Raw genomic sequence first — 26,274 nt, forward strand, 5'->3', positions numbered from 1 at the left:
GATGAATGGTTGGGGGAAACAGGTACGTCTAGTCCAAGAAAGAGAAGGACTAGGGGTGAGCTGACAGCAGCCTTCCAATATTTGAGGGGCTATCAAAGAGAAGCAGGGGTCAACCTTTTCTCCAAGGCACCCGAGGTCAGGACAAGAAGTATCAAGTTGAATATCATTAAAGAGAGATCCAACTGAGATGTTGAGACTTTAGAAAGAGTGCAGAGAAGAACAACAAAGATGATTAGGGGTGTGTGTGTGTGTGTAGTATCAAACATATAAAGAACGGTTGCAAGAATCGGGTTTGTCTAGTTTAATGAGTCCCTTGGACTGCAAGGCGATCAAACCGGTCAGTCCTAGAGGAGATCAACCCTGACTGCTCTTTAGAAGGCCAGATCCTGAAGTTGAAACTCAGATACTTTGGCCACCTAATGAGAAGGACTGACTCACTGGAGAAGAGCCTCATGCTGGGAAAGGTTGAGGGCAAGAGAAGAAGGGGACGACAGAGAATGAGGTGGCTGGATGGAGTCCCTGAAGCAGGAGGCGTGAGCTTAAAGGGACTCCAGAAGGTGGTAGAGGACAGGAAGGCCTGGAGGAACGTTGTCCCTGGGGTCGTGATGGGTCAGACATAACTTTGCAGCTAACATTAACAAGTTTAATGAAGAGAAGGACCAGGGGTGACACGATAGCACCATTCCAATATTTGAGGGGCTGCCCCAAAGAAGAAGGGGTTAAACTATTCTCCAAAGTACCTGAAGGCAGGACAAGAAGCAACAGATGGAAACTAACCAAAGAGAGGAGCAACCTAGAACTAAGGAGAAATTTCCTGACGGTGAGAACAATCAACCAGTGGAACGGCTTGCCTCCAGAAGTTGTGGGTACTTTAAGAAGCAGCCATTTGTCTGAAATGGCATAGGGTCTTCTGTTTGGGTTGGACCAGAAGACCTCTAAGGTCCCTTCTCTGATCCTGCCGTTTCTGTATGCTCAGTAAATTAATAAATATTTAAGTATTTCATAATTCTGAATTCTCAGGAAATTAATAAATATTTAAGCATTTCATAATTCTGAATGCTCAGAAAATTAATACGTATTTAAATATTACGTATCAAGTGGGAAACAATCATTACTTGACATTTCCCCCCCCCCTCAGGGATCAAATTTATTTATTTTAACTGTTTTTAACTCTTGTATTGTATTGATGTTTTTAAATACTTTGTAAACCGCCCTGAGTCCTACGGGAAAAGGGCGGTATATAAATTCAATAAACTTAAACTTCATTTCCTTTCCGCCGCACTCTGCCTTCCTCTCCCAGTCCCAAACAGTTTGCATATTTCTCAGAACGAGAGCAAGGAGCAGATTTATCTCCTAAATTATGTCCTGCAAAATTCATCCAACACAATCTGAGAAGCAAACCCAGCGACATTTCATCCTGACACTCTCATCTTCCTTTCATTCCAAATACAATTAAGCATTAATAAAAGTTCTTCCAAAAGAGAGCTTTGGCTGACTGAAGGCAAATCACTCGTCATGGGTGGCAGGCAAGAACGTTAATCATTCTTTGATTATTTTGAGGTGGAGGCTAATAGGTTGGCCAATTGTTTTAATGATCCACCGTTAATTTTCGGGGGACTTTGCTCATCAGTTGCCTTCAACAGCTAATAGAAAGTGAAAAACAAGGTCATACATAGTACAAGAAAAGGACATGGATATTTTACACGCTCTGTGGTCAAAAAATGGCTAATTGTAGAGGGATACATTCCTAGAAAAAAAAGATGTTGAGACTCTAGAAAGAGTGCAGAGAAGAGCAACAAAGATTATTGGAGGGCTGAAGGATGTAATTAATGTATTATATGGAATTATACATACATGTTACCCAACCTCAATACAAAGGTGTGGTATTTACAATGCACCTCATAATCACTATTATATAAAATAGCAAAGGCTGCATTAACAAAGGGACAGAGTCAAGCACACAGTGCTAATTCCACGTTAGAACGTCTTGGTAAGGCCACGCTTGGAATCCGGCATCCAGTTTTCGTCGCCACGAGATAAAAAAAAGATGTTGAGATTCTACAAAGAGCGCAGAGAAGAGCAACAAGGATGATTAGAGGACTGAAAGATAAAACATACAAAGAACGGTGGCTGGAATTGGGTATGTCGAGTTTAATGAAGAGAAGGACCAGGGGTGACATGATAGCAGTCTTCCAATATCTCAGGGGCTGCCCCAAAGAAGAGGGAGCCAAGCTATTCTCCAAAGCCCCTGAAGGCAGGACAAGAAGCGACGGATGGAAACTAGTCAAGGAGAGAAGCAACCTAGAACTCAGGAGGAATTTCCTGACAGTCAGAACAATTAATCAGTGGAACAACCTGCCTCCAGAAGTTGTGGGTGCTTCGTCATTGGAGGTTTTTAAGAAGAGACTGGACAGCCATTTGTCTGAAATGGTAGAGGGTTTCCTGCCTGAGCAGGGGGTTGGACTAGATGACCTCCAAGGTCCCTTCCAAGTTGGTTATTCTGTTATTCAGGTCACAGAATAAACTATTTATCTAGGGGAAAAAATAGGACGGCATTCATAATGGTTTATACACTTCGTCTGTTTAACATCGGAGGAAAAGAAAACTACAAATTAATTGGTTGAAAAAGGGAATTGTTTACCATAGGCTCAAACAATAACAGAGGGAAAGCATAACATTCTGCTTTGTCAGCTCGAATGTAAGTTAAAAAAAACACAAAACGCTACATGCCTGCTTTAAAATGAGACGGTACATTTCACGGACTCTAATTAATCTCACACTTTCTGTTTACTTCTCAAAGTACAGCTTTTATAGCTCACACCGCATATAAATTTGTTTCGTAGTCACAAATTATTTGAATCGCCCTTGAATTAAAGAGACAAAGGAAATTTAAGTAAAAACATCAATCCTGCATTTGATTTGCAACGGATCGAAGCCGGCAAACAGCCTAAGTTTAAAATGGGGAGGGACTTTTGTTTTGTTGTTAGATTTTACACAGAGCTGCAGCATTCTGCAGTCACGTGATCCCAATTTGTCATGATTTATCGCCTTTTCAGCAAGTTTCCAGCAAAAAACACCCCTAGGAAGGAACAGACTCACATTATGACCCCGGCATACACTTTACAACTGCCGTAAAAAAAAGGGTCACAAAATCAGACTGAACACGTCCGGTATCTCCACTTATGAAATGGAAATTCCGAGCTCCAGTATGGTCAAAAAGTGGAGGATTACCTGTATTTGACTTAATTTAGATTGATTTTGTCGGTCAAAAAGTGGAGGATTACCTGTATTTGACTTAATTTAGATTGATTTTGTTGACAATCTGAGACACGTACAGGAAGAACTGAGCTCTTGAATCAACAGCTAAGAAACATACCCAGGGTCACCTTACAGGGGAGATGGGCAGTAAAAATAAATAAATGAATGAATAAATTAATTAAATTTAGAAAAACCACGTACAGGTAGTCCTCAACGTGCGACCACAACTGAGCCCAACATTTCTGTTGCTAAGTGAGACATTTTTTTAAGTGAATCGCTGCAGGTGTTAAATTAGTAATACGGTTGTTAAGTGAATCTGGCTTTCCTCGTTGACTTTGCTTGTCAAAAGGTCATAAAAGGGGATCACGTGACCCTGGGACACTGTGACCGTCATAAATACGAGTCAGTTGCCAAGCACCTGAATTTCATCTTGTTGACCATGGGGATGCTGCAACGGTCGTACGTGTGAAAAATGGTTCTCAGTCACTGTTTTCAGTGCCGTTGTAACTTCCGAAAGTCACTAAACAAATTGGTGTAAGTCGAGGACTACCTGTGTTTTCCAGCCGTTCACGTAGTCCTCGATTTGCAACAGTTCGTTTAGTGACCGCTCAAAGTTACAGGAACCCCCAAAAAAGTGACTCGAAAGCCAGATTCACATAACAATTGTGTTACAGACTGAACAACTGCAGTGATTCACTTAACAACTGTGGCGGGAAAGGTCGTAAAATGGGGCAAAACCCACTGAACAATTGTCTCGTTTAGAAGTGGAAATTTTGGGCTTAGTTGTCGTTGTAAGTTGAGGGCTACCTACCGTGTTTCCCCAAAAATAACATCGGGTCTTAATAATTTTTTTTCCCTCCAAAAGAGGAACCAGGTCTTATTTTCGGGGTAGGCCTTGCCTCACCTCTGGCACTGACAGCCCCACCCAGCCAGTCCACTTCTTCTGGGGCCGAAGTTCTGCAGCTGCATTCGGACCTGCATTTTGCAGTCAGGCGTCTCCAGAAGGCCTAAGCAGCTGAGTACCGAGCTATGGATTCAATCGGTTCATGGCTGCAATGGCCTTCCGGAAAGCCCTGTGACTGAGAAATGCAGGCCTGGCTGCAGAAGAGGCCTCGGAAGAAGAAGTGGGCTGGCAAGGAGAGGCCTGGCTGCAAGGAAAGTGGGTGCAGGGCAGATGGGGCAGCTCAACACCCCCTCCCCCATCCTAGCTTGATTTTTAGGTGTGTGCCTCGCCCCCAAACTAGGGCTTATTTTCGGGGTAGGGCTTATATTAGGCCCACCCCCCAAAATCAAGCTAGGGCTTATTGTTGGTGTACGCCTTACTTTTGAGCAAACACGGTATCTTATTTTCCTGGAAGCCAAACACACAGTCTTTGTGAGGACTTATCCAGTGTTAGACCAAAGCTATCCTATTTTACGTTATCGTACAATAAAATCTTGTTAAGATGTAACTTTTCAACATTTTAAAATGTCTGACCCGTTCATTTTAGCACAATTCTACTGACCCTTCTTAACCAGCTTTAGGAAGGAAATAAAAACGATGAGATTAGCGAAAATGTTCAAAAATACATCAAGTAAGTGTTGGAAATGTAAACAAAAACCAGGTACTTATTATCGTATCTGGCGGATACGTCCTGAAGCTTTTTTTAAAAAAATTCCATTTATATCCCGCCCTTCTCCGAAGACTCAGGGCAGCTTACAAGCTTAGCAGTAGCCTTCATTCTATGTATATGCCTGCTTATTAGGGCTTTCACACACACCCCAAGCGGCATTATTACAGTCAGCTTAATTGCCCCCAACAATCTGGGTCCTCATTTTACCTACCTCGGAAGGATGGAAGGCTGAGTCAACCTTGAGCCTGGTGGGACTCGAACCTGCACTAATTGCAGGCAGCTGGTGTTACTTAAGGAGGCATTAGCCCACTGCTCCACCAAGGCTCTAAAAGATTTTGGTCAAAAATACACATGTGGTTGGGGAAAAAATGACTAAAAAACATAGATTTCAAGCCAGAACTGTTTCTGTTAGGCATAATAAAGAGGACACTATGAGAAAGATTGTATATATTTAATTTTACATGTTAACTGCAGCAAGAACTGTATTTGCCCAGTATTGGAAAAATGAAAACTTACCAACGGAAGAAGAATTAATTAAGAAAATATTAGACTGTGCAGAAATGGACAGATTGACATGAAAGATAAAAGAGAAAGAAGGCTCAGTGTACTTCAGAACGTGGGATAATTTTTCCAATGGCTAGAAAAACGAGTTAGAGAGAAAGGAACATGGTATGTAGTATGTAACAGTGAATATATACTAGTAAGAAAAAGACTATTGAGCGATTAACTAATATGTTGATTCTGATAAAATAGAAATTAACTCTTACTTATTGTTTTTTAAATACATGAATCCCGACAACATGCTGTTTGCTATATATTAAGAATGTTATTTTAAAGAAACCCGACCCTAATCCTAACCCTAACCCTACAAAAATTAATAAAATGTATAACAATCAGGAAGGAAATAAAAAGACATTTTACCTGAGTCTCTATTCCTTGTTCAAGCAACCGTTTGGCCTGATTTTCTACTTCGAGTCGAGCTCTCGCAATAAAAAGCAATTCATTTTCAATTACTTCGATTCCAGAAAGATCTATTCCTTGTGAAAGGTAATCTATAAAAAGAATAGAATAGGGATAATTACCCCAATTCTGAAAACAGTGAAACAAATTCAGCTTTCTAGATATTCTACAATGTCACATTTTCAAGTACACAGGCATGTGTCGTCTTGAGTAAGCTTATCCCTAGAACGGATAAGAAAAAAATTATTAATTGATACTAAAATAAAGGTAAAGGTAAAGGTTCCCCCGCACATGCGTGCTAGTCGTTTCCAACTCTAGGGGCCAGTGCTCATCTCCGTTTCAAAGCCGAACAGCCAGCGCTTGTCCGAGGACGTCTCCGTGGTCATGTGGCCGGCATGACTAGACGCCAAAGGCGCACGGAACGCTGTTACCTTCCCACCGGAGTGGTCCCTATTTTTCTACTTGCATTTTTACGTGCTTTCGAACTGCTAGGTTGGCAGAAGCTGGGACGAGTAACAGGCACTCACTCTGCTACGCGGCACTCGGGATTCGACCCGCCAAACTGCCGACCATCTGATCGACAAGCTCAGCGTCCTAACCCACTGAGCCACCGTGTCCCTTGATACTAAAATACCCAGCACCAAATTTAATGCATTCATTATTTTTAAATCTTTCCACTTTGGAGAAAGATAGTAAGTGTTTCAACAGAAATACACTACAGGTTCAGTGTATCTCACTGAGCTATCACCATGAATAAATAAACTGACTGAAATAGAATGACCCAATTGGAAGGGACCTTGTAGGTCATCTAGTCCAACCTCTTGCTCAAGCAGGAGATAGTATACCATTTCTGACAAGTGACTGCTAAATAGTAAGTCAAATTCAGAGCTCAATAAATATAATAGCACAGAATCATGGCAATGAGGTTGGCCAATACACGAAGACATGTTTAGTCATGGTAGAAGCAAGAATTTATTTATTTATAACATTTTATACAAAAAAGTTAAGGAAAAGGCATAGTAAATTGTATTGGTATAACTATTTTTAGCTATGTTGCCCTTTCTTCTTACAGTACAGGTAGTTCTCGACTTAAAATAGTTCATTTAGTGACTGAAAAAAGATCCTTTTTCGCACTTATGACCGTTGCAGCATTCCCCCTGGTCCCGTGATCAAAATTCGAACGCTTTGGCAATTGACTCATATTTATGATGGTTCCACTGTCCCGGGGTCACAAATCATAAAATACAATCAAAAATCGTAAGACACAACCAGCAAAGTGACAGTCATAAGATGCCAGTAAGGAATTGGTAATAGGAAATACAAGAAGGGTAATTATAGTAACACAATCCCACTACGTGGTTACACATCCTGAGGCATAACACGAGTGCTGTGGGAACTAGGTGTTTAGCAGTGTGATGTCACGAGACAAATTATCGTCCCTGTGTCTCGTTGTTTTGGCATGCAGCGGCCTGAGGCGAGAAGTTGAAACAGTTCAAACAGGGTGGGAGGGGTCTGTAGACAGTTGTATATCTACATATTTTTATAATATGTAGATATTTTTATAAGATAAAACCAAATATCCACACGTCAAGTAGTTTTTTTAATAGGGCAACTGTCTGGTTTTCCTCAAATACGTGAGGTAAACGTTCTTTGCTACGTTGACAAGCTGCCAAAAGTTAGGGAAGATGTTAAGCAAAATCAGAGACACCGAAACAATTTGTTGTTGCCGAATGGTGGCTTTGCGCGAGTAGGAAGTTTTAACACCAAATCTTCACCATCCTTACTCATTAATACTGTGCCCCAAGGCACTCGAAAACCCAGCCCTCAGATGTTCAGTAAACTCAGAATACCAGAGGCAGGATGAAGGACTGCAATCTCTAGAAAACTGGATGAAAATCAGATTTTTAAAGAGTTCTTTACGTGTGCGAGGCTGTCACGACATCACCTTCAGCCATTTAAAACTTAAAATCAAAGACATGCTCCACATAATTATTTATTTATTTATTTATTTATTTATTTATTTAGATTTATATACCGCCCTTTCCCGAAGGACTCAGGGCGGTTTACAGGGCATTTAAAAGAAAGTCAATACAAACGTTAAAACAAATTTAAAAAAAATAATTACATTATTGGGAGAGTTTCCTATGAAAATTCCTCATGCTTCTGATCTTTTTATCTTTCCAGATAAAGAACATTTTAATTTATTAAGACATTTGGGGAGGAAGGGGGGGGAAACCAGAAGAAAGAGCTACCGTTTGCGGGTTTATCTGCCATATTCCAAATCAAACCCAGCTATTTAATACCAGGGTAGTCCTTGCAACCGTTCCGTTTACTGACCGTTTGAAGTTATAACGGCGCTGGAAAAAAACCTGACTTATGACCATTTTTCACACTTACGACCATTGCAGCATTCCCCACGGTCACGTGATCAAAATTCAGATGCTTAGCAACTGACTCATATTTATGACGGTCGCAAAGTCCTGGGGGTCGTGTGATCCCCTTTCTGATAGGCAAAGCCAATGGGGAAACCAGATTCATTTAACAACCATCTGATTCACTTAACAACTGCGGCAAGAAGGGTTGGAAAGCTCACTTAATAAATGGCTCATTTAGCAACGTAAATTTTGGGCTCACTTGCGATCGTAGGTCGAGGAATACCTATATTCATTTAAAAAATCGCTGCTGCTTTATAGGTTGACCAGTTCATAGCGCTGACTGCTGTTAAACAATCAAATTGGTTTTATTGAAGAACAACTCTAGGATAAAAAAAAATTCTGCTGTGCTTTAGAGATAATCGTTCAACAAATTTCACTCTTTTTCCTAAATTACCCAGTAGTCGATCGAGAAAAGATACAGCCTGGTCCTGGGCTTGCATTTCTTTATATAAAAGATTTGTGATCCACTTGTGATTTAAATAATTCTTCACGATAAGCAACCAATAAAACAACAACGACCAACCGGGAACATCAATCGTTGTGACCCAAGACCAGTACATCAACCATAAAATGCCACGGTCAAATCCAGTCACATTGAATCTGCTTTTACATTTTGGGTATTTTATCGGAAGGCGGCGTGGAGGTATATTTTAAGGAACAAGTGTGATTTCGGGTCAAGGTGAATGCTGAAGTCAGTCAAGCGTGCCTGAACATCTGCAATGCCAGATTTGGTCGACATACTTTGCACGCACAAGATGTCAGACTCAAATCCCTCATCGGAGGTGAACCGCAGACTGATTTAATTTAAAGTAGTTTTACTTAGAGCTGTTCAGCGCCGGCCTCTTCGTCTGACTTCTGCTTGTAGCTACAACCCGTCAAGCAGCAATTTTATGGCAGACAGGATCTAGCATTTGGGGGAATATATGAACACTTCCGAAGGATTATGAGGGACACGTGACAGGGACGTTGTATTTTCAACATAGTTAGTTACATTTTGATTGGACTTACTTTTCTCTCTTTTCAAATGGTCAATCAATCAGAATAGAGCTGGAGGGGACCTTGGAGGTCTTCTAGTCCAGCCCCCTTCTCAGACAGGAGTCCTTATGTCATTTCAGACAAGTGGCTGCCGAGTCTCTTCTTAAAAACCTCCAGTGATGAAGCAACCACGACGTTTGAAGGCGAGCTGTTCCACTACTAGTTAATTGTCCTCGCTGTTCTGAAGTTTCTCCTTAATTCCTTAATGCTTCTCTCCTTGATTAGTTTCCATCCATTGTTTCTTGTCTTGCCTTCTGGAGCTTCGGAGAATAAGTTGACACCCCCCCTTCTTTGTGGCAGCCCCTCAAATATGGTGATAAGGTTTGATTTAAAAACAAACCATTAAGACAGGAACGCAGGAAAACTGTGTGTGGATTGATTAGATAGCTTCTAACATTCCCAATGATGGGACACGGTGGCTCAGTGGGTTAGGATGCTGAGCTTGTCGATCAGAAGGTTGGCAGTTTGGTGGGTCGAATCCCGAGTGCCGCGTAACAGAGTGAGCGCCTGTTACTCGTCCCAGCTTCTGCCAACCTAGCAGTTCGAAAGCACGTAAAAATGCAAGTAGAAAAATAGGGACCACTCCGGTGGGAAGGTAACAGCGTTCCGTGCGCCTTTGGCGTCTAGTTATGCCGGCCACATGACCACGGAGACGTCCTCGGACAAGCGCTGGCTCTTTGGCTTTGAAACGGAGATGAGCACCGGCCCCTAGAGTTGGAAACGACTAGCACGCATGTGTGGGGGAACCTTTACCTTTACCTTACTAACATTCCCAAACTGAAAAGGTAAGTTACAGAAAGATGGCTGGGTGCTATTTCCTGATAAGAAAAAAAATACGTTTCTTAGTGTAAAACTGGCATCTGGGTCATCTAACTTCACACAACTTTTGTGGTTGATTTACTGTGCACGGAGGGGTTCCCCTCATCTTGTCCAACCAATTTTCTTTTGCTTTGTGAACTACAAAAGGGAATGTGAGCTAAGGATCGGGCTTATCCTCTTGGAACGAGAGGAATCCCTTTTGTCTGAATACACTGATAAATTGTCATAAAAATGATCTTCCTGTCTCGGTCTGTCTCATTGGAAAACACGCACACCGAAGCACGAGCTTAAAAAGAGCCAGATGTGGCCTTCAGTTAAAATGTCAAAACAAGGGATGCTGCCATTTCATGCCCGCCACCCCCTAAAACAATAAATAGGAGGGCAGTTCGGAAATAAACCTCCCTTTGGTTATCAATGACAGACACTCGCAGATACAGAACTTTTATTACGCGCATTAGAAAACTGCAATGTGACATGACTTTTCGACATAAACGCCATTCAAGCTGAGGCCCTTGTCGTCATGTCTTACAAGGTTCGATTTTTTTTTTAATCCCATTTATATCCCACCCTTCTCCGAAGACTCAGGGCGGCTTACAATCTAAAGCACAATGTGCTTAGCAATAGCCTTCATTCTATGTATATGCCTGCTTATTAGGGCTTTCGCCTCCCCCCCAGCGGCATTATTACAAAGTCAGCTTAATTGCCCCCAACAATCTGGGTCCTCATTTTACCTACCTGGGAAGGATGGAAGGCTGAGTCAACCTTGAGCCTGGTGGGACTCGAACGTGCACTAATTGCAGGCAGCTGGTGTTACTTAAGGAGGCATTAGCCCACTGCTCCACCAAGGCTCCTTAGTGGAAAGTCCTTAGTCGTCATCGCTCGGTGCCAAATCTGGACTTTCGGGGTGTGTATGTGTATGTGTGTGTGTGTGATCAAAAACATCCCAACGTAACTGCTTTAAAAGTTCATGGGTGCGTCTAGCGGTGTGTGGGCGAGCATTGTCGTGAACCAACGGGGCCACACCAGAAGCCAGCAGGCTCCGAAGCTTGTGATGGACGGCTCGCCCGAGTTTTCGTAATGTTTCACAGCGAACGTCTGAATTGATGGTGGAACCACGCTCCATGAACTTCGCTAGCAGTTACTCCTTTGGCGTCTTCACATTGGGTGGGATTTTTCTAGGGCACCCTTTCCGGTGTGGTGTTGGTCACCTACCAAGTTTCCCTCAAAATAAGACCAGGTCTTATATTCATTTTTGCTCCAAAAGATGGATTAGGGCTTATTTTTTCTGGTTAGGTCTTATTTGAGGGGGGGGTGTGTGGAGAAACACGGCGATAAATGCATCCGTCTGGCTGATGATCTTAACTGGGCTTTATTTGGGGGGTGGGTCTTATATTACGAGCATCCTGGGGGAAAAAATCACGCTAGTGCTTATTTTCCAGCTGGCTCTCCTTTTCGGTGAAACATGATAATAAAAATCCAGGCCCTTGGCAACTGGCCTATATTTATGATAAGTCAGATTGTCCAGGGGGTTCTTCGAACATCGTTTGCTAACTTCCTGGTTCACTGTTGAAAAGCCACGTTCGTGGGGAGAAGCCCGTTTTGCTTGACAATCTTGTGAGTGGCTTAAAGTGCCGTGATTCGCTCAGCAACCGTGGCAAATGTGGATCATGAAACTGAGCGTGGCTTATTTAACTGCCTCGCTTAGCGGTGGGAATTCCTGACCCAACTGTGGTTGTAGGTTGAGGACTCCCCGGATATCATTTTTCAATTCAGGCGTTCCCTCCTCTGCTGCTTACCTCCTGCCCATTCTGTGTTCCCTACTCAAATCCCTCAGGAGCATCTAAAACGAACGGTAAACAAAGCACCTCACCAAAGCTTTTTATGCCAGACTGCAGGTGGAAAGTGGATATTATTTGGAACTTAACAAAGCCCCTTGCCGAGCAGAAATATTAGAGCAGCTTCACTGCAGGAGCAATTGTTCTATTGCCATTCACAGAAATACTGAAGTAGAGAGAGGAAATATATCTGCAAATATCAGAGGCTGCTCTAACCTATCCATAAGCCTAGAAGCAGAAAATACCAAACCTACAGAATGGAATGGAATGGAATGGAATGGAATGGAATGGAATGGAATAGAATAGAATAGAATAGAATAGAATAGAATAGAATAGAATAGAATAGAATAGAATAGAATAGAATAGAATAGAATAGAATGGAATGGAATGGAATGGAATGGAATGGAATGGAATGGAATGGAATGGAATGGAATGGAATGGAATGGAACGGAACGGAACGGAACGGAACAGAACAGAACAGAACAGAACAGAATGAATGGAATGAAATGTAACGGAACGGAACGGAACAGGAACAGGAACAAGAACAAGAATAGAATATAGAATAGAACAGAACAGGAATATAGAAATAGAATAGAATAGAATAGAATAGAATAGAATAGAATGGAATGGAATGGAATGGAATGGAATGGAATGGAATGGAATGGAATGGAATGGAATGGAATGGAATGGAACGGAACGGAACAGGAACAGGAACAAGAATAGAATATAGAATAGAACAGAACAGAATATAGAAATAGAATAGAATAGAATAGAATAGAATAGAATGGAATGGAATGGAATGGAATGGAATGGAACGGAACGGAACAGGAACAGGAACAAGAATAGAATATAGAATAGAACAGAACAGAATATAGAAATAGAATAGAATAGAATAGAATAGAATAGAATAGAATAGAATAGAATAGAATAGAATAGAATGGAATGGAATGGAATGGAATGGAATGGAATGGAATGGAATGGAATGGAATGGAATGGAATGGAATGGAATGGAATGGAATGGAACGGAACGGAACAGGAACAGGAACAAGAATAGAATATAGAATAGAACAGAACAGAATATAGAAATAGAAATAGAAATAGAATAGAATAGAATAGAATAGAATAGAATAGAATAGAATAGAATAGAATAGAATAGAATAATAGAATAGAATAGAGAAATGAAGAATAGAATAGAATAGATTACATATTTTCAGATCAATCACGAAGCTCAGGCCTTGCTACACCGTATCGTCACAAAATAATATTGCTTTCAATGTATGTTTTCCCAATAATATTCTAAACCCTGAAAACTAACATGGCATAGCCTGGTTCTTTTCCTTCGATAATACCCTTCCTTTAGAAAAGCAATTTTGATGTGGAAACCAGAGATAAATCATGATCTGAGGAGGTGAGAGGAGGCTAAGGGAAAACAGCGCCTTTTGGAAATGAGTGTCATAAATTTTGGTGCCGGGTAAGATTTAAAAAAAAAAAAAGCACATTTTGATTCACAGTTGACATCCGTTGTCTGCACATTTTTCCCCCCAGGGGGACAGATGTTTAGACAGAGAGATAGTGATAGAAACCAGAATTTTTTCTCTCTCTCTCTTTCTGTCTCTCTCTCCATCTCTCTCTCTCTCTCCATCTCTCTTTCCATCTCTCTCTAGCGTCTGAATGTAAATCACATGACCATGGGTATGCTGCAACCGTCGTAGGTATGAATAATGCTCTGGAGTCACTTTTCTTCAGTGCCCTTGTAACTTTAAACGGTTACTAAACGAGCTGTTGTAAGTTAAGGACTGCCTCTTAACGGGATCAGAAAGCCCGTCTTCCTTGGATGGGACTGACGGTGCAGTGCATTTTGTCCTGCAGATGTCAATTAAATCGAAGAGGTATTTCTTTTATCGTGCCTCAGCCGAACCCAGGTTTTAATTGGGCCCCTGCCTTTTCCCAATCTCCTGAGGAAAGGCATGCATACATACATACATACATACATACATACATACATATAAAAGTAAAGGTAAAGGTTCCCCTGCACATGCGTGCTAGTCGTTTCCGACTCGAGGGGCCGGTGCTCATCTCCGTTTCAAAGCCGAAGAGCCAGCGCTTGTCCGAGGACGTCTCCGTGGTCATGTGGCCGGCATGACTAGACGCCAAAGGCGCACGGAACGCTGTTACCTTCCCACCGGAGTGGTCCCTATTTTTCTACTTGCATTTTTACGCGCTTTCGAACTGCTAGGTTGGCAGAAGCTGGGACGAGTAACAGGCGCTCACTCTGCTATGCGGCACTCGGGATTCGACCTGCCAAACTGCTGACTTTCTGATCGACAGGCTCAGCGTCCTAACCCACTGAGCCACCGCGTCCCTATATATATTACTTTTGTTGTCGTTGGAGGAAAAACAAAAGAGCAGCTTTGCCTTTTCAGAGTTACCTGTTAGCATTTTGGTTCCTTCACTGAGCAGCTGGTGTGTGTGTGTGTGTGTGTGTGTGTGTGTGTGTGTGTGTGGTGTTGTTTTTTTAAAATTTCATTTTGAACTTAGCAAGGCATGCCAAGAATAACAATACAGCTTCTTTAGTTATCTCCAGCTCGTTCTGAGCTTTGAAGCTAGCAAGACACGAGCTTTACAGGTAGGTACAGGATACCTGTGTGTATTATTTTATGATGACCTGGCCTTCTTCTCAATCTCTACGCGTTCTCCGGTTTGTTTGTTTTTTTGCTTTTAGATCTTCACTAAGCTTTCTTTCTTTCTTTCTTTCTTTCTTTCTTTCTTTCTTTCTTTCTTTCTTTCTTTCTTCTTTCTTTCTTTCTTTCTTTCTTTCTTTCTTTCTTTCTTTCTTTCTTTCTTTCTTTCTTTCTTTCGTAGCTTCATTGGTTTCTTCTGCTATCTATTTTTCCTCCAGCGTAGAATGGTTTTGCTGTTCTAATGGGCCTTTCTTCAGCAAACTTACCTTTCTTGATCTTCCTTTTCCCAGCTTTGAAGCTTTGAAGCTAGTAAGAGACGGGATACCTGTGTGCATTATTTTAGGATGACCTGGCCTTCTCCGCTAAGCTTTTTTTTCTTTCTTTCTTCCTTCTGTAGCCTCCTCAATTTTTTCCTCCAGCATAGAATTGTTTGCAATTATAAGGTGCCTTTCTTTAGCAAACTTATCTTTCTTTTCCCAGTAGCCCCTTTGTCACAGAACCTTACTTATCATTCGCCTAAATTTATTAATCTATTTATCTATTTATATGCCCTGTTCACCGCCCTGAGTCCTTCGGGAGAAGGGCGGTATAGAAATTCAATTAAATAAATAAATTAAATAAATTAATATCTGGGGTTTTTTTCCAACACTCAAGATACACATTTGACAATACTATGGCTGCTATTATTATTATTATTATTATTATTATTATTATTGTTGTTGTTGTTGTTGTTGTTGTTGTTGTTGTTGTTGTTGTTATATCGTGCCTGTGTCTTCCATATGTTTCTGGCTTTCTTCAGTCTGCCTCTCTCTCTCCCCCCCCCAACAAACAAACAAACAGACAAACAAATAAATAAATAAAATGGCTTCAGTTACTTAGGGCATCAAACTCTTCTCCAACAATTCTTGTTTTTACAGGTAGTCCTTGATTTACAATATACAACTGCATTTGTTAAGCCAGTAACACGGTTGTTAAGTGAAACTGGCTTCCTCCATTGACTTTCCTTGTCAGGAGGTCGCAAAAGGGGATCCCTTGATCCCGGGACGCGGCAAACCGTCATAAAGACGAGCCAGTTGCCAAGCGTCCGGATTTTGACCACGTGACCCGTGGGGGTGCTGCAAATGGACGTAAGTGTAAAAAAAAAAACGTGCACGAGTGACTTTTTTCAGGGCCCTTGTAACTTTGAATGAATGGTTGTAAGTCAAGGAGTGTATTTGCTTTGGGCTGGCGCTAACATAAGCTTTGCGTTGTTTTGCTTTGTCTTTAATATTGAGCAGTGTCTTTCGCCTCCTCCCACCTTTAACAAGAGAATTCCTTTGGTCTTTCCTGCTTCCAGTCATTAAAATACATCAGAGAGATATACATATGTATGTTTTTTATCCATCCCGGTGTTCCGAAAATTTTATACTTTAAGTAACTATGCCTGGGATTCATATTTTTAAAATTTAAGTGTGTGTGTGTGTGTGTGTGTGTGTGTGTGTGTGTGTGTGTATACGCCAAGACACACACACACACACACACACATATACACACACGTGTGTGTATATGTATATATATATATATGTGTATATGTGTGTGTGTATGTATGTATGTATGTATATACATATACATATACATATACATATACATACATACATACATACATACATATATATATATATATATATATATATACATATATATATATATATATATATATATATATATATATATATAAAATTATTATTTATTAATTTAATTTGTATACCGCCCTTCTCCCGAAGGACTCAGGGCGGTAAATAATAATTTATTTATTATTTAGATTTATATACCGCCCTTTCTACACACACACACACACACGTGTGTGTATATGTATGTGTGTGTGTGTGTGTGTGTGTGTGTGTGTGTGTGTGTGTGTACACACAAACATACACCATCTGATGGCCATCTGATGGCAGGTGGACCAAGGTAGTCATAGAATGGATCCCACTTGGTAAAAAGCATCCTGGGACCCCATATTGTTTCAGCAAATTACAATCAACCTAAAATAATCGAACAAGAACGATCCATTTTATACACACACCTAGGATATCCTGCTTTGATGTAACAGCAAGACGATGCTCAAAAATATACAGAAAGCCTCACAAACATTCCTCAAATGTAGGAACAAGATGACTGTTTGTTCTCATAGGGAGTTTAACATTAAGCCAAATCAGCATCAGATCAAGTCATATCCTGGAAGATTAGTAATGCATAATGATTGCATTTAACAGTATGGGCAGAATGTGTGTGGTTTTTTTTTAATCATTTATGATGCATTTTTAAGTATTTATAATTTTTTACCACTTTAAATACAACATTCTAAAAAAAGACCGGAGAAATGAAAAAAAAAATCTTTATGAAATTCTGAACACAGGCAAATTACATTAAGGAACAATGTGCTAGGAGATTTATTTCTAACATACTGCCAACAGAAATTCAATCCAAGCAGTGGCACAGCTGTTATTCCGGCAAGTGCCCCATTCTGTTTTTACAGGTGCATTTTTGCCTGCTACTCCTGCTATCTTTCTAATCTAGCATTCTTCAATTATCCATTTTCATTTTCATTTTTTTAATAGCCATGATTGTTGGCTCCACCCTGAACAGAGCCCCCTTCGGTTTGCCATTTCTTTTCCAGAAGTCTGATTTTCATTTTTTTTTTAAAAAAAAATGGAGCTGTCCTGCTAAGAGCCCAATCTAAAGTCAAGCAGAGAAAGAAAACATAGAATGCAAACAGAAGGCTAAGTGCGCTTGCAAAAATTGTCCTATTCTTCAAAGGTAATCCTCGATTTACAACAGTTCATTTAGTAACCGTTCAAAGTTACAGCAGCACTGAAAAAAGGACAATTTTTTACACTTAACAATCGTCGCAGCAGTCCCATGATCATGTAATCAAAATTTACAGGCTTAGCAACTGGCAGGTACTTATGACGGTTGCAGTGTCCCGGGGTCATGTGATCCCCTCTTGTGACCTCCTGACAAGCTAAGTCAGGGGTCTTCAAACGTGGCCCTTTTATGACTGGTGGACTTCAACTCCCAGAATGCCTCAGCCAGGCACGCTTGAGGACCCCTGGTCTGGATCCAAGCCCGCAGTTTCATCAAAATGGCCGTCTGAGGAATTCTGGGAGTTGAAGTCCACCAGTCATAAAAGGGCCAGGTTTGAAGACCCTTCCCAGAATTCCTCAGCCAGGCACCCTGGCTGAGGCATTCTGGTAGTTGAAGTCCACAAGTCATAAAAGGGCCGAGTTTGAAGACCCCTGGTCTGGATCCAAGCCCGCAGTTTCATCAAAATGGCCGACTGAGGAATTCTGGGAGTTGAAGTCCACAATTCATAAAAGGGCCACGTTTGAAGACCCCTGAGCTAAGTCAATAGGGAAGCCAGATTCACTTAACAACTGTGTTACTAAACTTAACAGCTGCAGTGAATTGCTTAACAACTGTCTTGCTCAATAACCGAATTGTTGGGTTCAACTGTGGTCGTAGGTTGAGGACTACTTGTCCTTCTCCCTCCCCTCCCCAACAGATTTGAAATAAAATAACAGAATCTTCCAAAAGTCAAGGGTCAGATTCCCCACAAGTCTGAAGGTTGCAAACTTCAAGGACAAAATCCACCAGTAAAAATTGTCCCCTGTGTGTGTAGAAATCTACCATCATTAAGCGAAACTAATTATACGGTCGTCAGAAGGGCACTATCTGCCGATTCCTCTTGTGTGTCCATTTTTAGATCTGGCAATTCTGCTGGCCCAAAGCTCTTGACAAAGGCTATTTGTGTTGCATCGGGAACCATCCCTGTGAACCTCCAGTTCTGCAAAAACTAAAGAAGGACTGTTGCTTTTCATTAGCCACTTGCTAAGAATAAAGGTAAACTTAAGAAAAAAATAACACACAGGGAACTATTTTGGTTTTCCATTAGCATCCCATAGGGCCTGTGCTACACAAATCTTACACCGTTTCTCTCCAGTTTGCCTTAAAACGTGGTGCTCCGATAAGGAAGGGACGGGTTATGAAATCTCCCCTAGCAGTTTTATCATCCCGCCACACAACACAACGTGCTTCCGGTTGGCCCTCTCCTCTCTTAGCTACACAAATTGTGCTGCTGAACTCATCGTTCAGAATTTATAAACATTCACTCTGACCCAATTTGGTAAATGCCACATGTAATGTTTAAAGCAGAGACGTCACCCTGCCAACCAAAGTGCGTATAGTCAAGGCCGTGGTCTTCCCAGTTGCAATGTATGGCTGTGAAAGTTGGACTGTAAGAAAGGCTGAGCGCCAAAGGATGGAGGCCTTTGAACTAGGGTGCTGGAGAAGACTCCTGCGAGGCGATCAAACCGGTCAGTCCTAGAGGAGATCAACCCCGACTGCTCTTTAAAAGGCCAGATCCTGAAGTTGAAGCTCAAATACTTTGGCCACCTAATGAGAAGGAAGGACTCACTGGAGAAGAGCCTCATGCTGGGAAAGGTTGAGGGCAAGAGAATGAGGTGGATGGATGGAGTCACCGAAGCAGTAGGCGTGAGCCTAAAGGGACTCCAGAAGATGGTAGAGGACAGGAAGCCCTGGAGAAACGTCATCCATGGGGTCGCGATGGGTCGGACACACTTCGCAGCTAACAACAACAACAACACCGTTTAACTTGGTAAAAATGACGCTTGGGGGGGGCGGAGGGAGGGATATAGGAGGTTGCGTCCAGTTCAACTTCGGATTCCTAAATGGACGTCCAACCTTAAGTTAAGACAGAACTACGCAGGCAAAACCTAGTGGGGGGCTTCCTCAGCCAAAGATGCGCTACCTACAATAGGTTTGAGTTTAGGAGGAGAACTCATGTCGGAAGCACCAAGGCGCTTCTGGGTTGAAAGGATTCATCAGTGACATTACTGTTGCCTGTGGGACGCCCAATTGGAGGCTCCTTTCGTGTCGCTGACCAGAGCTGGAGCGAAGAACGGGAACTCACCCGCTCCTAAGGCAGCACTTGGGCTTGCTCGAACGCGGGCTTGCTGACCTCCAACCCAGCTACGTATCCCATGCCTAATATTTCTATTTGTGGACAATTTTCTGGACCCCAAAAGGCTGAAACCACTGTCAAAGTGGAACAACCCTACACAACCCTATTCCTCTAGAAATAGATCCTGTGAAACTCTAGGGGAAATCCAAAACATATGCATGGTTTGGGGACAAACAGCAAGTCGGTTTGGCTAGGATTCAACTTTTAGCCTCTTTGTGGCCATCCTGTCCCTTACAGCCGCTAAGTTGCCGGTTGCCACAGCACAAGCTCAGCTTGGAGAGAAAGGTATATCTGGATATTTAAGAAATGAAGTCGGTTGGGCTCTGGCAACAAAACATTTTGACTTAACATCGTGCAGGAACCCAATCATTAACAATAACCAAGATTACATGTGTGTAGAATGATGGTGGTTGTTTTTTTTTAAAAAAATGTAGAATTGAATCTCATATGTAATGTGTCAGGCGTGAAACATGAGGGCCACACGCTTTCCAGTTGCACTGATTTATTGCTAATTGGGCTTATGCACAGGAAATCTACTCAACTAATGGTTAGCACCATTTTGATGCTAGACAAGAGACGACAGAATTCAAGAGGGGCTGAACTTAGACCATTTGTGACTATGCAAAGACTTCAGGCTGATTCCTCTCTTGACTCCACCACACCAGGCTTTGCCACTCCTCCTACAGGCTGGTACTCATCTCATAATGTTTCTGAGGCTCTTTCTAGCCTTTGTAAACTTTGAGAAGGCTGGCACTCATCTAGTGATGTTTCCAAAAGCAGAAAGAGAACATCATGAGACAAGCACCATCCTCACAGTGTTGATCGATCACCAGCATCTAATATTGTTCATATCGCATCTTTTTTTTTTTTACTGTGTGGCTTGATATATGAGCATTAAACTACACCGTGGCTTGTTTGATTTTTTGGCCCTTGTATTCTGTAAACATAATCAGTGTAGTTTATAAAACAAGGGCTTCTGGTTTAAGATTTCGAATGAATATAGTCACTGAAACTCATTTAAAGCATGCTTAGTTTAATATGAGAACACAGAGATCATTCTTAAAATTCATCAAGTAAGGAGAAATGTGGTAATTTAAAAGGTGAGAAGGGAAAATATTGCAAAACAAGCCTGTACTGAATAATTAAATATCTAATATACATATTTAATATCTCTTCCTTTCACAGAGGTTTCACCTTATCATGTCTTCCAAAGCTCTTTTAATGGAACCATCTCAAAGAAACTCTATCCCGCCCCAAAAAAATCATGATCCAAGCAGTTTCCATATTAAAATGACTTTTATATTATGCTTGGACAAGGCTTTAGTGCATCTTTTTATTTCACATAAATGATTATTTACAACAACCAACGCTGATGCTAACCCTGATTCCAGGGTCAATAATCATAAATCTGAAATTATAATCACGAAGCAAGAGACTTTAATTTCACAATGGACAGCTTATTTGAAACACCAATTCAATCCACATCTATGAAATAAGGGTTAGTAGTTTTATGCTCTCAGTGGAAAAGCACATTAAAATGTGACTGTCCATATCCTAATTTCTTGGGTTCCTATGCAGTTCTGAAGAGACATTTTGTCTTTGTAAAAAAAAAAGGTAACTAAATTGGGCCACGACAGAGTTAGTTTAGCAATCAGGCATGATTTGGGGGGGGGGGAAGCAAAGAGACTATTAAAACTCAAGGACATCTTTCTGAAGTGAAAGGTAACAGTGATTCACACTGAATTTTTGCTTTTATAATGGGTGTAATGGTAAAGGTTCCCCCGCACGTGCGTGCTAGTCATTTCCGACTCTAGGGGCCGGTGCTCATCTCCGTTTCAAAGCCGAAGAGCCAGCGCTTGTCCGAGGACGTCTCCGTGGTCATGTGGCCGGCATGACTAGACGCCAAAGGCGCACGGAAGGCTGTTACCTTCCCACCGGAGTGGTCCCTATTTTTCTCCTTGCATTTTTACGTGCTTTCGAACTGCTAGGTTGGCAGAAGCTGGGACGCGTAACAGGCGCTCACTCTGCTACGCGGCACTCAGGATTCGACCCGCCAAACTGCCGACCTTCTGATCGACAAGCTCAGCGTCCCAACCCACTGAGGGCCCTTGAGATTAAGTTCGGGTTTCAAATATAGAAACTTGCTCTCAGTAGGCACAGGAATATCAGTATGTTTTTAATAGGGAAAAAGCAGAATGAATTCCAGCCACATTCAAACTGGGCATTAAACAATTTGCTGTTCCACAACTCCATGCCCACCTCTCAATACCAAGGAGGTGAATTAAATTATAAATTATAATCTCACTGTTTGGCCAACCAGATATTTTCAGCTCACATGAATGCCTGAAATGTTGTTCGGACTATCTTGCATCTTTCTTGGAAGACAGAAAGAGAAGACGCTGGTTGAACATATAAAAAGGGTCAAGAATGGAATGGCTTAGCGGTAACCCCAGCTGACAATGTCACATTCCATAAATGGACCCAATGCTTTATTTCCGGTTTAGCAACGAAGCACAATTTTATAGTTTGTTTGTTTATTGATTGATTGATTGATTGATTGATTGATTGATTGATGATTGTATTTTTATACCGCGGTGTACAGGGCAATAAATATAAAAACAGAATACAAAAGTTAAAAACGATTAAATATTTAGCCCCAGTTTAAAACAGTATTAAAAACATATTAAAACCTAGTTGCATCCTAACTGGACAAACAAATCATATAACCTGGACAAGGTTGTTCAAGCCTTGCATTCTGAGAAGCACTAGAAGAAGGGCTTAAAGATGTAAATATATTCCTTTAAAACTTCTGAAGATAGCATATTAAGAATAATAATAATAATAATAATAATAATAATAATAATAATAATAATAATAATAATAATCAACCTTTATTGTCAAAGTACAACATGTGTACATTGAGATTAGCTGAGCCTCCCCCCGTGCTCTCTCCCCCCAACACACAGTGACAACAAACCCTCCATCCTACCACACCATGTGGACCAAAAGCAATAAATCTGTTTGTAACTCACTGAAATTACCCAAAGAGTGCAGGCAGTCCCTCGACTTACAACCGTTCATTTCTGGACCGTTCAAAGTTACAGCAGCACTGGAAAAAAAGTGACGGACGACCGTTTTTCACACTTATGACCGTTGCAGCGTCCCCAGGGTCACGAGATCAAAATTCAGATACTTGGCAACTGATTCGTATTTATGACCGTGGCTGTGTCCTATGGGTTAGGTGAACGCTTTTTGCGTCCTTCTGAGATGTAAAGTCAATGGGGAAGCCAGATTCACTTAACAACCATGTTACTAACAGCAGTTCCTTTGACAACTGTGGCAAGAAAATTGGTAAAATGGGGCAGAATAAATTTTGGCCTCGATTGTGGCCGTAAACTCAAGGACTATCTGTAATTGCAGGATGTCGGATGTGGTGTACAGTTGGAGGAAGAGTGCGATGATCACAACACAGCGCAGGAACCAGGTATTCTGCTTGCTGAGAGTAAACAGAGGGTGTGTATCGGGAAAACCGATAACGTTCGGGAAACACGATCACCAAATAAGTGAAGGACCTCGGCTGTGAATTTCAAGGGGCAGAAAGGAACAGACCAAAAAATTTACCTCCTGTTTCCTATTGAAACATCTTATTAAAATAAATAATTGCAGGGTCCACCTACACCGTTGATGCATTTGTAAGTTAACAAAATGATTAGGAGAATAGCTCTGCATTTGGGCCGGTCCCTAATAGTTTTCCACTGTAAAATTCCACTCTGATTTAACTTCTAAAAATAAATCAGGATACCACACTTGCTTATTTTAGCTAATGGGGACGGACACATCTGGCAGGTACCCAAGATCCTCAGTACATCTATCCAGAGCCCTGTGGCCAGATTATACGGTGCGATATAACGAGAGTGTGGACATTGTTAAATATACAAGGAGTAATCTTAGTAGCTAGGCAGCTGCTTCTCGACTTACAACAGTTCGCTTAGCGCCTGTTCAAAGTTACAACCACACTGAAAAAAGGGTGACCGATGGCCGTTTTTCAACACCAACTATTACGGCATCCCCAGGGTCACATGATCAAAATCCAAACGCCTGGCAACTGGCATGTACCTACGACGGTTGCGGGGTCCCGGAATCACGAGACCTTCCGACGAGAAAAGTCAACAGGAAAGCCGGACTCACTTCACGACCGTCTTACTAACTTCACCACTGCAACGGTCCGCTTAACAGCAGCGGCAAGGTCGCAAAACGGGGGCGAAACTCACTTAGCAAACAGAAATGTGGGGCTCAGTTGCGGCCGTTGAGTGGAGGGCTACCTGAATTTCCCTGACTCCGTGCCTCTCGGGGAGAAGGAATCCCAGGCCTACTTGTCCCCCATAGAATCTATAGGGTGGGCGGATTTTTCTCGGGGAAAAAGGGCCGTCTAAGATACAAGGAGATGAGGCAGAAAGGGTGTCAACAGTTAGTGAGCAGTTAGTGAGCAGCCCAGTGAGTTGTACCAAAGCAACTCCTGCAATTTCTTTCTGTTTTTCTAGCAGTTCTGGCTTTAATACAAAGAGGACACTTGCTGACATCTGTATCTGAATAACATGTCCACCTCCGTCGAACCACCCAGTTATAACCGATCGCACGTTTCTGCTTTGCTAATGGGCTCATTACAGTGGAACCGAGGGCTGAGGAGGAACTATTAACAAGGCATAATTTGAGATTAATGGATCCTTCAATGGCCAATTGCCAAATATTATTCATCGCCAGAGATCTAACGGCACATCCCGACACAGCCGGGACCTCAATGCACACCCCACTTCTCCCTTTATTGATAATTGGGAACTCTGCAGATCATTCCGCATGACGCTTGCCCGGCTGTTTTATCAGCAGAACTGTGTCTGTGGCCGAAGGATCACAGCTGGAACCACAAAACGGCCACGGTCTGGTTCAGGGACCGCCTTGTAGCTTCGGAGAACAAGATCCAGAAGGGCGCTTCGCGTGATACACTCAACACGTGGCGTGGCGTAGGACAGTTGCCTTGAAAAAAATCAGGAAAATACAGGTCGTCCTTCACTTACGACCACACTTCCGCTGCTAAGCGAAACCATTGTTCGGTGAGTTCAGGCCCACTGTATGACTTTGCTTGGCACGGTTGTTTAAATGGATCAGCGCAGTTGCCAAGTCAGTCATGGGGTTCTGCCTTCCCCGTTGACTTTGCTTTTCAGAGCGTCGCAAGTGACCCCGGGGAACGCTTCAACCATCGAACAATCAAGCCAGTTGCCAAGCCTCTGTGAAGTCTGATCACGTGATCCTGGGGAATGCCGCAACGGTCGTAAGTGTGGGGGAAAAACCCGGTCGCTGGTCACTTTTTCCAGTCTCGTTTAACTTCGAACAGTTACAAAATGAACCTTTGCTTAGTCAAGGATTACCTGCATTTCGTTGATAAGGCAAAGGATCGGATGGCCGCCAAAACAATGAAAAGGAATAGAAATAAAGACACGAGTGGAAAAGAACATCCAGGCACAAAAAAAAAATACTCAATGGCTCCTACTGAAAAATCAGGGGAAATTCAAGTTATTTCTTAATGCAACCCAAAGTTTGTGGGCACCTTGAATTCACTGGAGGAGGCATTAATTAAAATAACGAACTTGTCTTAGGGTAAGTATCATATAAGCATTCCATACCAAATTTAATTTTGTCCTCTAAATGATGAAGACACAACAATAATGATAATGATAATGATAATGATAATAATAATAATAATAGTAATAGTAATAATAATAATGAAGATGATGATGAAGGAGGGGCCCTAGAGGTCATCTAGTCCAAGCCCCTGCTCAGGCAGGAAACCCTATACCATTTCAGGCAAATGGCTGTCCAGTCTCTTCTTAAAAACCTCCAGTGTTGGAGCTTTCGCAGCTTCTGGAGGCAGGTTGTTCCACTGGTTAACTGTTCTAACTGTCAGGAAGTTTCTCCTTAGCTCCAGGTTGCTTCTCTCCTTGATTAGTTTCCATCCGTTGCTTCTTTTTCTGCCTTCCGGTGCTTTGGAGAATAGCTTGACTCCTTCTTCTTTGGGGCAGCCCCTGAGATACTGGAAGGCTGCTATCATGTTCCCCTTTGTACTTCTTTTCATTAGACCAGACATATCCAATTCCAGCAACCGTTCCTTCTATGTTTTAGCCTTCAGTCCCCTGATCGTCTTTGTTGCTCTTCTCTGCACTCTTTGTAGAGTCTCAGCATCTTTTTTCCATCGTGGCGACCAAAACTGGATGCAGTTTTTGTTCGGAGGAAGCACCAAAGCAGGCCCGACTCGCTAAAACTCCCGTTATCCTCCCAACTGCAGAGGATGATGGGTTGCCGTCACCAAGGGGGCAGCGCCAAAAGAAACCGAGGCGGGATGCCACACAGCCGTTTTCAATCTATTATGCAGAAGAGTGGTGCATATTCCACCTGTTCCCCTTGTTGAAACGGAAGCCTTGTGCTAGCTGGTGCAACCTGGGAGGGCAGGATCCCGTCCAAAGCAGTGGGGAGATATAGATAGATAGATAGATAAATAGATAGATAGATAGATAGATAGATAGATAGATAGATAGATAGATAGATAGATAGATAGATATAGATAGA

At 42.0% G+C, this 26,274-nt stretch overlaps 1 protein-coding gene across 4 annotated transcripts in view; it reads right to left on the reverse strand.

The window, feature by feature from the left end:
• The window catches only part of COG5 (component of oligomeric golgi complex 5), a 137,202-nt gene that overhangs the window by 76,568 nt on the left and 34,360 nt on the right, over nt 1–26,274 (reverse strand). For all 4 annotated transcript variants that reach the window (XM_083366259.1, XM_083366258.1, XM_083366260.1 and 1 more), the window contains exon 7: nt 5,793–5,923. In XM_083366259.1, coding sequence (XP_083222385.1) covers nt 5,793–5,923 — 131 coding nt within the window. The remainder of the gene's footprint in view (nt 1–5,792; nt 5,924–26,274) is intronic.

Source organism: Vipera ursinii (genome assembly GCF_947247035.1).
Source record: "Vipera ursinii genome assembly, chromosome: 6".
Classification (NCBI taxonomy): Eukaryota; Metazoa; Chordata; class Lepidosauria; order Squamata; family Viperidae; genus Vipera; species Vipera ursinii.